Raw genomic sequence first — 16,228 nt, forward strand, 5'->3', positions numbered from 1 at the left:
GTTTGAGGAGCCTCAAGAAGGAATGTACCAGTACACAATAGCGGGTGCAGGGATGCTCAGGTTTTGGAACAACTCCCAAATCATTGAGCTTTAACTCATTTCTCATTGTATGATTTGTGTGCCCAAATGGGGATCCCACACTGGCCTTTTCAGCCGCCCAAGTGTTCATGGATGAATTTCATCATGAGTAGGGTGGTCTTCTAATGTGAAGATAACTGCATATAATTTTATATGTAACTGAATTAACACTTCTTGAAACCAATTTAAATTAGAGCAGCACATCGTTGTTCTGTTGGTGGTTGCAAAACAAGCAGGGAAAACATCTATTTCTCACCATGGCATTTCATTTCTCTCTTTTCCCCAAAGGTGGCAGAGAGGGCACTCTATTATTGGAATAATGAGTATATTATGAGTTTGATAGAGGAGAACTCCAATGTCATCCTTCCTATCATGTTTTCCAGTCTCTATAGGATTTCCAAAGAACACTGGAATCCGTAAGTTTTAGTCTGCTCGTCTGCCTTTTCACTTGGTAAAAAGAATTTTGCTTCCTTTAGATATGTGGAAATCGTTTAGGAAAAAAATTAGGTTTTGAAATCGTCAGACATCTATCTTCTTCAGACTGTAAGCTCCTTGAAGGCAGGGATCTTGTCTACTGACTCTGTCGTACTCTCCAGATTGGTTAGAACAGTGCTTTACACAGAGTATGCCCCAGCAAATGCGATTGATTGGTCGATTGTTAATAGTAAAACTAACCAAAAATCTTTTGCTGGTTCCACAGGGCTATTGTGGCTTTAGTGTACAATGTGTTGAAGGCATTCATGGAAATGAACAGCACCATGTTTGATGAGCTGACGGCCACTTACAAGTCAGATCGCCAGCGGTAACTTTTTGAAAATTTTTTGTCAGCTGTGCCTTTGGCACTTAGTTCCTTCTTCCTCTCTGCTGAAAGTGACTCGCTTTACCCGTCATTGATTGTAATGCCTCATTGATGGTTGCATGCACCTGGCTTGGTTCTGCAGGGTGCTGGACAGACTCTCAGAAGGCTTTTTGCTATGTGACAGACAGCCCCTGACTTGAAGCTTGTGGGTACAGTTTGGATTTCTCCGTAACCCAGCCCCTGGGGTCCAACTTTGGTCCAGGCAGGGCCACGGTGGGAACGATTCTTGTCCCGCCAACTTTGGAGGCAGGGTCCCGCCCTCTCCCACCCAGTTCCCGCCCAGCTTGGGCTCCGGGAATTTGCAGCCAACTGGAGTGGTCTCGGTCTGGCCACTGGGCTGCTGGGTGGTCAGTCCCCTCTGCTTTGTGCTGCTCGGCACCTCTGGCCTGAGGGTGACCGAGACCTGGTTGCATCTCCATGGCAGACCCCCCAGGCTAGAGCCAGATCAGTGTCACGGAGTGGGAAGGAGTGGGAAGGGGATGCGCGATCCCTCTGCCTTTCCCACTCCCTCGGGGTATATAGCCACTGCACAGTGGAATAATAATAATAATCCTAATGGTATTTGTTAAGCGCTTACTATGTGCTAAGCAATGTTCTAAGGGCTGGGGAGGATACAAGCAAATGGAGCTGTACAAAGTCTCTGTCGCGTATGGGGCTCTGTCTCAATCACCATTTTACAGATGAGGTAACTGAGGCCCAGAGAAGTGAAGTCACTTGCCCAAGGTCACACAGCAGACAAGTGGCAGAGCTGGGATTAGAACCCAAGACCTGACTCCCTGGTCCAGGCCTCTGTCCACTATACCTTGAGCCTGGATGTCCAGTTCCAGGCTCCCATGGGTTGGAACACATCAGAGTGGAGCAAGAGGGCCACCCAAAGGAGGACTCCTTTTGGTCTTTCTTAGTGAATTGATGATGATGATGATGATTATAAGGTATTTGTTAAGCACTTACTATGTGCAGAGCACTGTTCTAAGTGCTGGGGTAGATACAGGCTAATCAGGTTGTCCCACGTGAGGCTCACAGTTTTCATCCCCATTTTACAGATGAGGTCACTGAGGCACAGAGAAGTTAAGTGACTTGCCTACAGTCACACAGCTGACAAGATAATGATAATTGTGGTTTTAGTTAAGCGCTTATTTTGTGCCGGGCTTTTCTAAGCACTGGGGTAGATACAAGATAATCAGGTTGGACATAGTCCCTGTCCCTCATCTTAATCCCCATTTTTTAAATGAGGGAACTGAGGCACACAGAAGCTAAGTGATGTGTCCAGAGCCACAGAGCAAGAAGAAGGCAGAGCTGGGATTAGAACCCAGGTCCTTCTGACTTCCAGGCCCTTACTCTACGCTAGGAGATTGGGAGGGAATTACGGGAGGCTCCTTACTTAGTGCCCATGAAACTAACCACCTCGCTATGAACCTTGGGCAAAGCATAAAACATGGCCTAATGGAAAGACTCCCAAGCCTGGGAGTCAGAGGACCTGGGTTCTAATCCCAATTCTACCACTTGTCTTCTGAGTGACTTTGGGCACTATGCCATTCCTCAATTACCTCTTCTATAAAATGGGGGTTAAATACCTGTTTTCCCCTCCCCTATGGAACATGATCTCCGTGTGGGACAGAGACTGTTTCTGACCTGGATTATCTCATATGAGAAGCAGCATGGTTTGGTGGATAGAGCACAAGCCTGGGAGTCAGAAGGATCTGGGCTCCACTCCCAACTCCGCCACATGTCTGCTGTGTGACCTTGGGCAAGTCACTTCACTTCTCTGGGCCTCAGTTACCTCATCTGTAAAATGGGGATTAGAAGTGTGAGCCCCATGCAGGACAGGGACTGTGTCCAACTTGATTAACTTGCATCTGCCCCAGCGCTTAGAGCAGTGCTTGGCACATATTAAGCATTTAACAAATGTCATAATTTTTATTATTATATGTACCCAGCACTTAATACAGCCCTTGATGCATAGTAAGTGCTTAACAAGTACCACAGTTATCATCACCGTTTGTTTCTTTCAAATTCAAAGATACAGCCGTGCTAATAGAGGGTAAGAACTAGTGGAAATTAAATTGATGCAGCAATTGTTTGTGGACTACTGAAGCATGCATTTCCCCCTTTCCTTCATCTATTTTCTTATCTAACCCTGTTCATTTTCTTTGGGCTTCGTATTTCCACCTGCTAAAAGAAATGCTTAGAAAATACAAGTGTAACTCTAGGAATGCGGAACATTTGAGCCCTTTGTTTTTCACAGTATCCAGAAGCGAAGTACAGGTTCTCCTGTGTGTCACAGATGTGTTAAATCATTAGAAAACTCTAAAAGTTTTTGATTACTCACACTGATGACCTTGTTGAGCAAGTTGGTCTGAGTCTTTTCCTGTTCTGCCAGCTTTACTCTGTTTTGACTGTCTTTTGCACTTTCCAAATGAGGGACTTGGGGTAGGACAGATATTAGAGGCACAAGAGCACCAAAAGCACTCAACTTTTAAGTCAGTCAAGAACATTTTAGTAACTGAACTGTCCACAGTTTTAGAGCCAAAAGGGATGATGTTTACATAGACAAAAGTGAAGACGATAGATTCTCCAGTGTAAATGAACAGGCTATTGAGTCCCATTGGTCTGAGAAATCATCAGTCCTTGTTTAACAGACCCTGTGCCCGAACAGTCTCCACACCTCCCTCCATGCTCTGCTCCCACAGGCCAGCGGTCACCTGCGTGGCTCAGTGGAAAGAGCACGGGCTTTGGAGTCAGAGGTCATGGGTTCGAATCCCAGCTCTGCCACTTGTCAGCTGTGTGACTGTGGGCAAGTCACTTCACTTCTCGGTGCCTCAGTTACCTCGTCTGTAAAATGGGGATTAAGACTGTGAGCCCCACGTGGGACAACCTGATTCCCCTGTGTCTACCCCAGCACTTAGAACAGTGCTCTGCACATAGTAAGCGCTTAACAAATACCAACATTATTATTACCTGTCTCAGCGCCTATTAGTGCCTTCGCAAAGTCTCTCCCTTGTTGTTATTCATGAGATCACAGACAGTCACTAACAAGGGCAGCTGGTTGTGGGCTCACCGCAAGGATTAGATACCTGTTTTCTTTCCCCCTTAGATGCAACTGGGACAGGGACTGTGACCTACCTGATTATCTCATATCTACCCAAGTATTTATTACCGTACTTAGCACGCGGGAGGCAGTGTGATCTAGTTGAGAGAGTCCATGCCTGGGAATCAGAGGACCTGGGTTCTAATCCCTGATCTCCCAGTTGTCTGCTGAGTGACCTTGGGCAGATCACTTAAATTCTCTGTGCCTCAGTTTCCTCAGCTGTAAAATGGGGTCAGTATCTCTTTTCCCTCCTGCTAAGACTGTGAGCCTCCTGTGGAACAGGGATTATGTCCAACCTGATGAACTTGTATCCACCCCAGTGCTTAGCACATGATTAGCACTTAACAAAAACGATGATAATATAATAGTAAATAGTAAATTATGCCATTATTATTTTATCATCATTATCTTGATCAAGAACATGAATGTAATTTGCTTGCAGGAATGCAAAGAGTGAAATCTTGAAAGGTCAAGCGGTACATGAGTTCAGCTCGTATTTTTTCTACCTGACTGAGGGAAAACCAGAGCTAGCTGGTTTTGTCCAAAACTATTTTTCAAATGTATCTATTCAGAAAAACCAAAGCATTTTTTCGACTATCTCCCCTCTCCCTCCTACATTTAAATGCCGTATAGAGAGGAAGAAAAGGGAACCTAAAGCAATCTAAGTTTTAAGTCTTTAACCTGATTACCTTGTATCTACCCTAGTGTTTGGTACAGGGCCTGGCACATAGCAAGAGCTTAACAAATACCATAAAAACAAAAGTCTTCCAGTTGTTATTTGGATGTCTGAGTAGGTTCTTGAATACTGCAGAGCCTTACGTTAGGAACCAAAAGTAACATTCTACGTACTGTAACGCTCAACAGCTTGAATTTATTTCAGTACTCACAGCCCATCGAGTCTGAGCAAATTCAGACCTTGAGTAAAGACCGTCTCATTCTGTTTTGGTCCTGTGTGCCGAGGCGCTGAAATGATAAGCAGGTGGACGGTTGCATCCGGTAACGGTCTGTCGGAGACTCGTTGGAGAATGGTGGTTGTATCTAGTTAGGAGAAACGAAGAGCCAGCCAATGAGATCCCAGTAACCAGACCCTGGATTTAATAGGCCACTGCTGGTTGAATTCTCCTGGCCAGAGGCCCCCAGATTCCAAGACTTTGTTCAAGTCAGTGCTTTATGTAGTAGACGCTCGCTGTGCTTGTGAACAGTCACATCTAGTACTGGTTGTGGTGGAGGCGGTGGTAGGTGTGCTTAGTAAGCGCTTACTGTGCGCCGAGCACAATGTTAAGTGCTGGGAAAGGGAACGTAGGTGGAATTCTCCCTCCCCCTTTAGATTGTGAGCACTTTGTGGAACAGGGGCCGTGTCTGATCTGACCGGATTGTATCCACCCCAGGGCGTAGCAGAATGCTCGGCACCCGGTAAGACTTAACAAAATGCCACAGTGATTTTTATTGGAATTTCACGTCTCCACCCAAGAACGGCCAACAGAAACCCCCACGCAGCTTTCCTCCCCCTCCGCCTCGCCACCCTCAAACTCATGGCTGAATTGTTGTAGGAACATCAGAGAGAGACCGGGATGTCGGGGCACTCAGGTTGTAGTTACTCCGTGTTCTTTTCTGTTTACCCGAAATTTTATTTCATCCACCAGTGAGAAAAAGAAGGAAAAAGAACGTGAAGAATTATGGAAAAAACTGGAAGATCTGGAATTGAAGAGAGGCCTTAGACGTGATGGGATAATTCCAACTTAACATGAATGTGGCCAGTGCGCTGTTAACCTGTGGAGTCACATGTCTATGTAGTAGAAGATGGAGCAACAGTTTTCTGTATTGTGCAACTTTCCAGTAGATTTCACATTTGTTTCATTATTACAACAGCACTGTATATAACTGTCTCTAAGTAAAGGAACAATTAAGGACTTCAATCCAAAGTTTGGATAGTAGATGGACTTCTCAGAACTTTGCGAACATAATCATTGTTTTAACCCTTCTTGAAAACCGGTGATGAAATTGCTGTGTCAAAATTCCATTGTCAGGAGTTCCTTATTTATCATTAGCAGAGAGTATGATTCAATTTTCAAATGTGAACAATCTTCAATTTAGCTTGTCTTTCTGCTAAACGGTTTCAATGTATTTATAGTAAAAGAAAAACAAAAGATTGTCATTTCTTTATAAGTTTGTAGACCATCCTCCTCTGGATAACTGTATGGGAATTTAACCGTCTTTCCTTTTGCACATCTTCCTAAAGTGGAATGGCCGTGCCGGCCGGGGCTGGGGACCTGCCGGCCCACGGTCAGGTTTCGATGACCGGTGCGAGCGTCTTTTCGGTCTCTGGTCGGGTCCGCCCTGGCACTCCTGCAGTTTGAACGTTAGGAGTCAGATGTAGAGGTGATAAACATAGTAGGGAAAGGAATGTGAATTCCCACACCGAGTCTCTGCTGCATCCAGACCAGATGTCTTGAATCCTTTGAAAACGGCCATTGGTACGTCCCGGGCTTCAGTACCTCACCAAGTATTAGTTGTACACATCAGCGGACACGCATGCCAGAGCTATTTCAGGAATGGCTAATACATTGTATTGGACCATTTTGAACTAATAAAGACAAACACTAATCAGTTAAGCCGTGAAAGTGGTCTCGTGGGGTTGCAGAGCTAATTGGGAAAAGAGTTGAGCAAACAGTTGGGGCTGTTTGGAGTTGTTGCCTTACTTTTTAATAATGTATTTATAAAGTATTCCAGCAAAAGAGGATGTAGCCTCTGAAAAACATGTTACAGTGTTTTTGTAGACCCTAGTCTCTCGTCTCACCACAGCGCCAGCCCAGTTTTTTAGCTGGAAAGGATTCAGGATTACCAGAAATCTGCATTCTGAATTGGATGCTCATTCCTAACTACTGTATTTGTTACCCAAAGTGGTTCTACAAATGCTACTGAAAAAAAAAAAAATCTGGAAATTCCTCATGTCCTGAGTATTAATAATAAAGTGTAAAAATCTTTTTCTATCAAAGGTGCATTGTGACCAAATTGTTTAAAAAAACTAAAAGGAAAAAAAAGCGAGGGCTGTATCATAAGTATACATTATAGGCTATCTGCTTTGTATTTTAAAGTGGACTCTTACATCGTTGGTAGATAAAATGCCGATAACGTGTACAGTATAGATATAGACCCATATATCTATATAGATAGAGATATTTAGCTAATACGGTTGCATTATATCCCAAAAGGCATGGCTTTCAGGATTCTCTCCACCGTGCTTTTGATCCGTTATAGACATGAGAACAGTGAGACGATAATCCTAAACCATCAGTCCCGGATGTATTTACAGTCCAGAGCTGCTGCTTCTGTGTTCATGTGTCTAATTGTGATAAGCGGCAAAAGTGAACATACGAATCGTTGCCATTGGTAACACTGCAATATAAATTAGGAGTGTATGTATTCTATTTCTTCCACTTGAGTTTGCAGCAGAACATGAGGTTGGCTCACTCCCAAGAAGAAAAGCTCTTTTCCCTGCCCCTTTCCCCGCCACTTGTTTTGGGATTATTAGGTCACAGTTTGTACACGAATCTGTAGCGAATGGGTAGTGTCATTTCTGAAACTTTGTAGAAACCCGATGCTGTTCACGCCGAAGACGAAAGAGCAGGGAGCAGAGCGAAAGCGATCCTGATGACACGTGGTTCAAGCGGGCTTCGTTAGGGTGAGAGAGTACTAGGGCCAGCCAGGGAGGCCCACATCCTCATGAAGTCGGGAATGCAGATGCCAGGCCCCTTACTTAGGGCCAACCACCTCCCTTGGATCTTCCTATGGATTGTAGCCGTTGGGACTAATGTCAACTTCGGTTTACATTGAGCTTGCTTTTTGGGTGGAGAATGGTTCCGTTCTCGTTCCATTGAGACGGAACCGGGGTTTCTGGCTAGCGGAACGGAGAGCAGTGCTTTCTGACTTTGGGCAGCCACGAATCTTTGCCGCGCTTTACCCCGTGCTCAGAGCCGAGGCGATGATCGCACACAGGGATTCTTGGCGTCGGCCTGACCGCGTACCCCCAATTGGGAATGGGGGTGGTGGGGAGACAGAGGAGGAGATGACTGAATTTTGAAGGATTCTAAACCATCAGAAAGTTCCAGCTTCTTGGGAGTGGTGGAACTTAGCTAAAACGCTCGGGCAATTTCTGAGAAGAAATGGTGACTTTTTTCTTTGAGTGAAATAAAGGTGGCGTTTGTCATGTTACAAACAGTGTGACCCAGAGAAACCGAGGTAACCTGACCATTGCACTATGTGACCAAGTTAAGGATGTCCTTGCTGCAATTACAGTGAGCCTCCCTTTTCTCTCCTTACAGTCATTCTGTTTGTTGTAACTCAAGTTCATTGTGATGTGACTGCATCTATTCAGTGGGACTTCTGTTTCTGTCGTCATTTCCAGACTATACAAATATATATATATGTGTATATATATATATATACATTTTATGAGTAAATACGTATTCAGTGCGTGGTCACTAGTAACCTATCTGTTCCTGCCATATTGGTTTCAGGGACGAGGTTCAGTGTGTCATTGGAAAGAGAGATCTTTGGTTAGTTGCTAAGGCGTTAGGTTATGGCCGTGGTCAGCTGTGCAAATGAATTTTCCATTTCATATTTTGAATCAAGCATGCATTCCTTTTGTCACCTTGCAAGTGGTCCTAATTGTTTTCTTCTCTGTCTTTTTTTTTCTTTGGTCTCCCAAACATTTGAGCGTTTTTGTAGAAAAAGAAAAAAGCAAAAAAGAAAACTACTCAATGTCGCTGGACCCTCACAACAGCGAAACGCTCCACAAATCTTGGGCTTGTTTGCCAAACTAGCAGTTTCATTAATTTCATAGCTCCTTCTTAGACGTGCAACAATCCAGGATGCAGAGCCCGGAATTGCGTACAATTGCACTTGCTCTACCCAAGAGTGTAGCATCAGGCCTAATCACCTTATAGAAAGAAAAAAAGTATATCGAGAGCTTTAAAAGCTGTGTTATTTTTTTGTTGCGGGGGGTGGGAGGGCGGGAGGGAGGGAGGGGAGATGTATGGATGTTCATGGCATTTTAAGCTACGTTGGGTTTCCGTTTCTTTAGGTTCCTTTTTTAATTGGGTGTACCGATCCGGCCCTCTCTTTCAGTACTCCAACCAGTGTCATCACGAAGGAAATGGTCCCCTGACAGCAGAAGAGAGGGTCCCATCAAACATGATCAAATGTTTTATTTGCACATGGATATTTTTATTTTTGTATTCCGGCTCACCTTCAAGTGAGTTGGGTAAAAATGAGCCACAGAGGATTTTTCTAATAGGTGTTGGCAGTGAATTTTATATTCCTCAATATGTAGTTTTGAAAGTCTAGACGAAAGAACGTGCGTCTTGAAAGCTAAGAGAATGTCGATCCGAGGGCTGCTCGCGGCAGCGGCTGCAGCGGTGTTGGTGTTGGAAGCAGACACCCTTGTATCATGACTTCTCCGAAAATAGGTTTGCTTTTTCGGTCACATGCTGTAAATAAGTTGTAATCTAAACCTCATGTATCGATGGGGAGTTTTCAAATATAAATATTACCAATAAACTTCCTGTTGTCGTCCTATTTTTGCTTGTAGTATTGAGAATGACATGTCCATTGCTTTCATTTCAGGATTAGCTCTAGCTTTTGAGGACCCCGATGGTTTAGTGTTCCATTGTTTCAGCAGGAGAGGGCAGTAGAAGTTCATTTCTTTTTAGGCATTAGGTTTTGGTTCTCTTTTTTTTTTAACGGCATCTATCTGTGGGTAGAAATCAGAGAAAACATTTTTGATAAGAAAAGTGGCCTATGAAAATCTTAACTGGTCTGACCAGATAAGAAAGTCTTACGATCCACATCAAAGACAAAGGAAAACATGCTGCTTTTAAAACAAGGACATTCAAGTGGCTTCTGAAACCCTCGGGATTCCAAATGTCATTCTGTGGAAGTGGTTTCCTTTCTGAAAAGTGATGCGGAGAGAAGGAGCGGTGCCCTCGATGGAAGTGTAACTTTCCCTCCTGACCCGTGTGTGAGAGACAGGCTTCTGTACTGTGGGTGCATCTCAATAAAGAAGCAGTGAAGAGTCTCCCTGACCTGTGGCTTTTCTTTCCCCATCCGGCCAGCTTATGCCTTCCTGAAATCCCCAGGTTGGCGCTTTCCCCGCCTGGCTCACAGGCACTGTTTTGGTGGGGTGTGGCTGCCCTCGAGGAAGAAAGCCAGTCAACCCCGTGAAACATGGGGACCCGGGTCCTGGTTCGGCTAAGCTCTCGACTGCGTCTGCTCAAAACTCGCACGGGCCCCACTGGGCTTCCGAGTCCAGCGAGTTGCACAGTCGGTATTTCGTCCCCAGCTTTTTGGAAAGTGGGGAGAGTTGGGACTTTTTTGATGAGAAGCAGCATGATCTAAGTGGAAGAAGCATGACTCTGAGAGTCATAGAGCTTGGGTTCTAATCCCAGCTCTGCCATTTGCTGTCACCTGTCTTTGGGCAGATCACTTCTTTGGGCCTCAGTTGAACGGGGGAACAGATCTCCCTCCCACTTAGATCGTGAGCCCCACACGGGGCAGGGACTGTGTGGGACCTGATGATCTTGTACCCAGACTTAGAGTGTTACTAAGTAAGCACTTAGCAAATATGATTGCTATTAGTATTTATTATTATTTAGCTTATGAGTTGAATTCTGGTCGTTTTTCAGCATCCCTGTGACAGTGAGTGTGAAATGACAGTTTGGAACTGTAGGAGGGGAAAGACAATTTGTAAGCTGTTCTTTTTCCACTGGAAGCAACTTCCAACTCTTGTCAGAATTGGTCACTGGAGTGACTTAGAAGAGGTCAGCTGTGGCAGGCCTACGCAGAGCTCTTCCACGAAGAAATTGAGGGCCGGGCCCCGTCGTCCAGCTTAATGACGGGAAGGCTCTCTGGCCTGCCCCACGTAGGGTTCTCGACCACAAGCTAGAAGAGTGCTGACTTGTGTTGGTGGGTGCCCAGCTTGGCGTGGGAGTCCGCCAGCGGTGGCTTATTGTGAAATCAGGGATCGGGGGCACGTTGAGAGGAATCGCCCAGAGATTAGTCCGAGGCCAGTTCTCTTCAAATCATTGATGGGCCAAGTTGTAATTGAGGCTGTGCTCATCGAACGGGTGGTTGTCACTGAATTGCGAATGAAATGCCCCTGCGGAAGCAATCAATAAACCAGTGGTATTTATGGAACACTTACTGGGTGTAAAGCCCTGTGCTAAGCACGTAGGGCAGGATTAGGAGGGACAACCCCAAGACTGCACATGGGGATGAGAATGATACAGGTGTGGGCGAGAGGAAAGATTGATCGGGTCTAGGGTAGGATCCTGGCATCTGGTAATGAGCCGACTGCCGTCTTGGGAATATTGGGCTGTCAAACTGGTCCAGGGATTTTAAACTGAATGTGGACTGTAAGCTCACTGTGGGCTGGGAACTTGTTTACCAACTCTTCTAGGCACTTGTACTCTCCTAAGCACTTAGTACAGTACTCTGCTCACAGAGCTCAATGGCTATATTGATTGGTTGGCAAGCGAACCATGGGTGGCTGGTGCCTTTCAGGTAAAAAGAGGACACCCACAGGATTCCATTGCCGCCCTTCCAGCCAGTGGGGTGAGTTCCTTTCCCTCCATGGGAGGGTTGAGGCAGTGATGACCATAGCCCAAGGAATGGCCAACTGTGGAGATAGAATGGAAGGGGATCGTGACGGTGGGATGAGCACGAGTACCTCGGGAGTAAAGAGAATGGATGACTTAGAAGCATTGTGCCTGGTGAGTGTCTCAGGGGTACTGGGCCTTGGTATCTCAGGGGTGACCAATCTCCCAGTAGCTCTTTGGCTTCTGGAAATTGAGGTGATGGTGACTTTTCTTTGTTTTTTAGACCCTTGGAAAAGTGGGCTTGATTTTCTAAGAGGACAAAGGCCTAAAGCCACATTCTAGCCACCCGGGAAACACTCTGCCTGTGAAATACGCCAGTGGTGGATGAGGGTCAAGGAGCTCAGAACCTCCGCCGGGAACGGAGGGAAGGGAAGACTTCGCCGAAGATGAGTTTGGGCAAAGGGAATGGGGAGGGACCAGTCGGGGGACAGTTCTCCATGAAGTCACTGAGGCTTGGCCTGAATTCCCTGAATTGGCCTGAATGTGTTGAAGGTTCGAAGGAAAGCGCAGGATTGATTAAATGTTAACAGGTAAATGCCCAAGGCTGTTGGCGGTAAAAAGAGGCAGGGTGGGTACTTAGGGTTGGAAGCGATTGTGCAACTGAATAAAGGAGAGTGACAAATCTCCAGCACCTGGGCAGCTTTGCGAGACAGGAGGCCAGGCAATATCCCAGATTACCAATTCCTTCACGGGGGTGGATTTTTCCCAAGTGGAGCCTTTCACAGATTTCTGGAACTTGGAGTCCGGAACATGCTCTGGCCAATGGGGATAATATCCCGAGGGAAGCTGGAAACTGGCAGAGATAATCTCTCTGGTGTGCTCCGATAAGAAATGGCGGTGTTCATATGGCGTTAATTGGTTATTAGTGCACAGACCATTTCCCAGGCACAAAAGGGGTATTATCATTAGACCTGCTGCACCTCTGTAGACAGTACCGAGCTCTCCGGATATGTGATTCCAAGTGTCAAGTAATTTTGTTGGAACAAGTAAGAGGCACGAGGTTACAAAGGGAAGAAACTATTGTATTTACTGAGTGCTTACTATGTGCAGAGCACTGTACTTGGGAGAGTACAATATAACAGAATCGGTAGACACATTCCCTGCCGACAGTGAGTTTAGAGGGGAAGCCAGATACTAGTATAAATAAATAGGACTCCCTCACATTTTACCCTGAAAGCAAACAACCCTGCTCCCTCCGCCCCCCGCAGATGAGAACTCGGGGCATGGCAATGGAAAAGGAGTCTGAACTCCTGTGTCCCAGGATCACACCTATCACCTCTATTATACTCTCCCAAGCACTTGGAACTCTGGTCTGCACACAGTAAACCCACAATAATAAATACCACTGATTGATTGAGCTTGAGGAAAGTGGCATGGGCTAGGGGATGAGAAGCAGCGTGGCTCAGTGGAAAGAGCGCAGGCTTGGGAGTCAAAGGTCATGGGTTCTAATCCCGGCTCTGCCGCTAGTCAGCCGTGTGACCATGGGCAAGTCACTTAACTTCTCTGTGCCTCAGTTACCTCATCTGTCAAATGGGGATTAAAAAAAAAAACTGTGAGCCCCACGTGGGACAACCTGATCACCTTGTATCCCCCAGCGCTTAGAACAGGGCTTTGCAAACAAATTTGCTTAACAAATACCACAATTATTATTATTATGTAGCCGGTAGCACGGAGGGGAGGAACAAGGGAGAAGTAGCGTGGGGCAGTGGGCCCCAGGACAAGGAGCAGTCAGTGGGTGGAGGAAGGCAGACTAAGTACCGCGTGGGTCAGAAGGGGCATGATCTGTGGCTGACCAACACTGTCTTCTGGTTCTTCTAGCTCTGACTGCTCCTCGGTCTCTTTTGCAGACACCTCCTCTTCCTCCCATCCTGTAGCGGAGGGCGTGCCTCTCTTCTCCATCTTCACCCACTCCCTTGGAGAACTCATTCACTCTCAAGGCTTCGACTACCACCTCTACATGGATGATTCCCAAATCTACCACTCCATCCCAACTCCTCCTCTTCTCTTAGGGTTCATATTTCTTCTTGCCTTTAGGATATCTCTACTTGTATGTCCCACCAACGCCTCAAACTTAACATATCCAAAATAGAACTCCCCATCTTCCCACCCAAACCTTGTCCTCCCCCTGATTTTTCTATCGCTTTAGACAGCACCGTCACCCTCCCCATCTCACAAACCTGTTGCGTTGGCAGTATCCTCAACTCGTCTCTCTCATTCAACCCACACATTGTCACAAAATCCAGTCAGTTCTACCTTTATGACATCTCCAGAATCTGCCCTTTCCTCCCCATCCAAACTGCCAACCGTGCTCAACCAGGCACTCATTTTCTGTCTTGATTACTGCATCAGCCTCCTCCGGACCTCCCTGCCTCCTGTTTCTGCCCTCTCCAATAGTGGCCAGAGTCTGGGCTTGGGAGTCAGAGGACACGGGTTCTAATCCTGGCTCCGCCACTTGTCTGCTGTGTGACCTTGAGCAAGTCACTTAATTTCTCTGTGCCTCAGTTACCTCATCTGTAAAATGAGGATGAAGATTGTGAGCCACACATGGGACAACCTGATTACCCTGTATTTACCCCAGCTCTTCGAACTGTGCTTGGCACATAGTAAGTGTTTAACAAGTACCATAATTATTATTAATTACTATTATTACTAACTGGCTCCCCCCGGGGGCTGCACAGTCATTTGGTGGTGATCCAAGCCCTTCTCTTTGGAGTCCTTTGGACCCAGAAGGCTGAGAACAACCCCCCGGAAGGTGCCGTGGGCATCAGCAGGATGCTCTACCGCCCTGCACAGCCACTTGGCAACCACAGCTGTGAAGCTCGTTAGGATTAGACCGTAAGCCCATCAATGGGCAGGGACTGTCTCTATCTGTTGCCGATTTGTACATTCCAAGCGCTTAGTACAGTGGTCTGCACATAGTAAGCGCTCAATAAATACTACTGAATGAACCTTTATTCCAGGGGCTTCTGCGGTTTGAATGACTGTTTCGGCCCCAGGATGAGGTCTAGAGCCCAGGCCGAAGTAGGCATGCGATCAGCTCCAGAGGTGGGGCTGTGCCATTGGTTCCACTGCCTGGGAAGGAAGGTTGGGCTCAGAGTTCCCCTCCACCTGGTTTTCCTGTGTGGTCAGTCAATCAGTCAGTGGTATTTACTGAACCCTTACTATGTGCAGAGCACTGTTCTAAGCGTTTGGAAATTAGCAGAAAATTTCCCTGTCCATAATGAGCTTACAATCTAGATGGGGAGGAAGGACCTTAATTTGAATAGGTGTGGTGCCCACCGAGGTCATCCTGGAGCCGTTTATTCTGTGTCCATCGCCAACCGGTGGGGGTTCCTGATCCAGCCGCCAGGCTGTCCGAAACGTGTCGGGTGGTGAATCTCACTGCTCCAAATGTCCAGGTTTTCCCATTTTCCCTTTATATCTGGCCCACTGCCTGCCACCCCTCCCTTCCACCATTCTGATTTCAACCCTCGGAGAAATGGCTCCGGTGCCAGGACAGGCCATGGTTTTCATTTTCCTCCTCGAAAGTTCCCCAGAGGCCCGCTTCCCAGCTCTGAAACGACGATCCAGAACGGGAGCCAGGCCGCATCCATCCCATCCATCTCTCCAGCCTCGCTGGTGTCGCCAATCCCGCCGGGGCCCACAGCTGGTGGGACTCTCTCGTGACTTGACCTTGATCCCGTGACTGCAGAAAATCTTGAGTGACAAGTTCCCAATGGGAGAGATTAGGAAATTCCTTAGCTCAGAAAACCTTTCCCACTTGACTTTTGTTTTCCCCTTACAATCTGTCCCTCCTAAATCCCTCACCATCGGGCCTATTTTCTGTCTTTCACCACCTCGTCTCTGGCCTTGGCACTGGGACAGCCACCTAGCGACTTAAGTCTGGAACGGAGGCCTGCCCTTTTTCCTGATTAGAAACCTGATCGTGACGTTTGTGTTTGGCTTAATTACCAGGGAAAACATAACTTACAAATAAACTGCCTGCAGTCGTGCTCGCACTCCCCTTCCAACCAACGTCAGTTCATCCCCAAGGCGGGAAATGGCGTGTGGATCCTCAGGGTGGGCGATGGCTCGGCCACGAGCCCGCCGAAATCCATGGCTAGTCAGTGCCCGGCTCACTAAGTCTGCCGCGGCCGGCCCCTGGCCCCGCTATTTTCGAACTCCTACCCACACTCAATCTCCCCTTCTCCTGCCACAGCCCAGCCCTGCTCTCCTCTGCCCACGCGACTCCATCTGCGGCCCCTAGCGTGGCTGTCTCTCTCTTGAGCCCATGGTGCTGCTGATGGTGGTGGTATCTGTTAAGCTCTTACTCTCTGTCAAGCAATGTTCTAAGGCCTGAAGTAGATCCAAGCTACTAAAGTTGGGCACAGTCCCTGTACCACATGGGGCTCACAGTCTTAATTCCTATTTTACAGATGAGGTAACTGAGGCACAGAGAAAAAAAGAATGATGGCATTTAAGTGCTTACTATGTGCAAAGCACTGTTCTAAGCTCTGGGGGCATACAAGGTGATCAGGTTGTCCCACATGGGGCTCACAGTCTTAATCC

At 46.8% G+C, this 16,228-nt stretch overlaps 1 protein-coding gene and 1 long non-coding RNA gene across 4 annotated transcripts in view; one reads left to right on the forward strand and one right to left on the reverse strand.

Annotated features, from left to right (window-relative positions):
- PPP2R5E (protein phosphatase 2 regulatory subunit B'epsilon) overlaps positions 1-7,020 on the forward strand; it is an 81,715-nt gene extending 74,695 nt beyond the window's left edge. For all 3 annotated transcript variants that reach the window (XM_007661216.3, XM_001506734.4, XM_039914026.1), the window contains 3 exons: positions 367-494; positions 779-880; positions 5,669-7,020. In XM_007661216.3, the coding sequence (XP_007659406.1) occupies positions 367-494; positions 779-880; positions 5,669-5,768 (330 nt within the window). In that variant the 3' untranslated portion in view covers positions 5,769-7,020. The remainder of the gene's footprint in view (positions 1-366; positions 495-778; positions 881-5,668) is intronic.
- A 2,198-nt stretch (positions 7,021-9,218) lies between these two features.
- LOC114816490 lies at positions 9,219-13,900 on the reverse strand. Its single transcript, XR_003764272.2, has 2 exons — positions 13,858-13,900; positions 9,219-9,777 (listed from the first exon to the last, which is right to left on the reverse strand). It is a non-coding gene; the product is annotated as an uncharacterized LOC114816490 (long non-coding RNA).
- Between the last annotated feature and the right edge of the window lie 2,328 nt (positions 13,901-16,228).

Source organism: Ornithorhynchus anatinus, chromosome 14, assembly GCF_004115215.2.
Source record: "Ornithorhynchus anatinus isolate Pmale09 chromosome 14, mOrnAna1.pri.v4, whole genome shotgun sequence".
Taxonomy (NCBI): Eukaryota; Metazoa; Chordata; class Mammalia; order Monotremata; family Ornithorhynchidae; genus Ornithorhynchus; species Ornithorhynchus anatinus.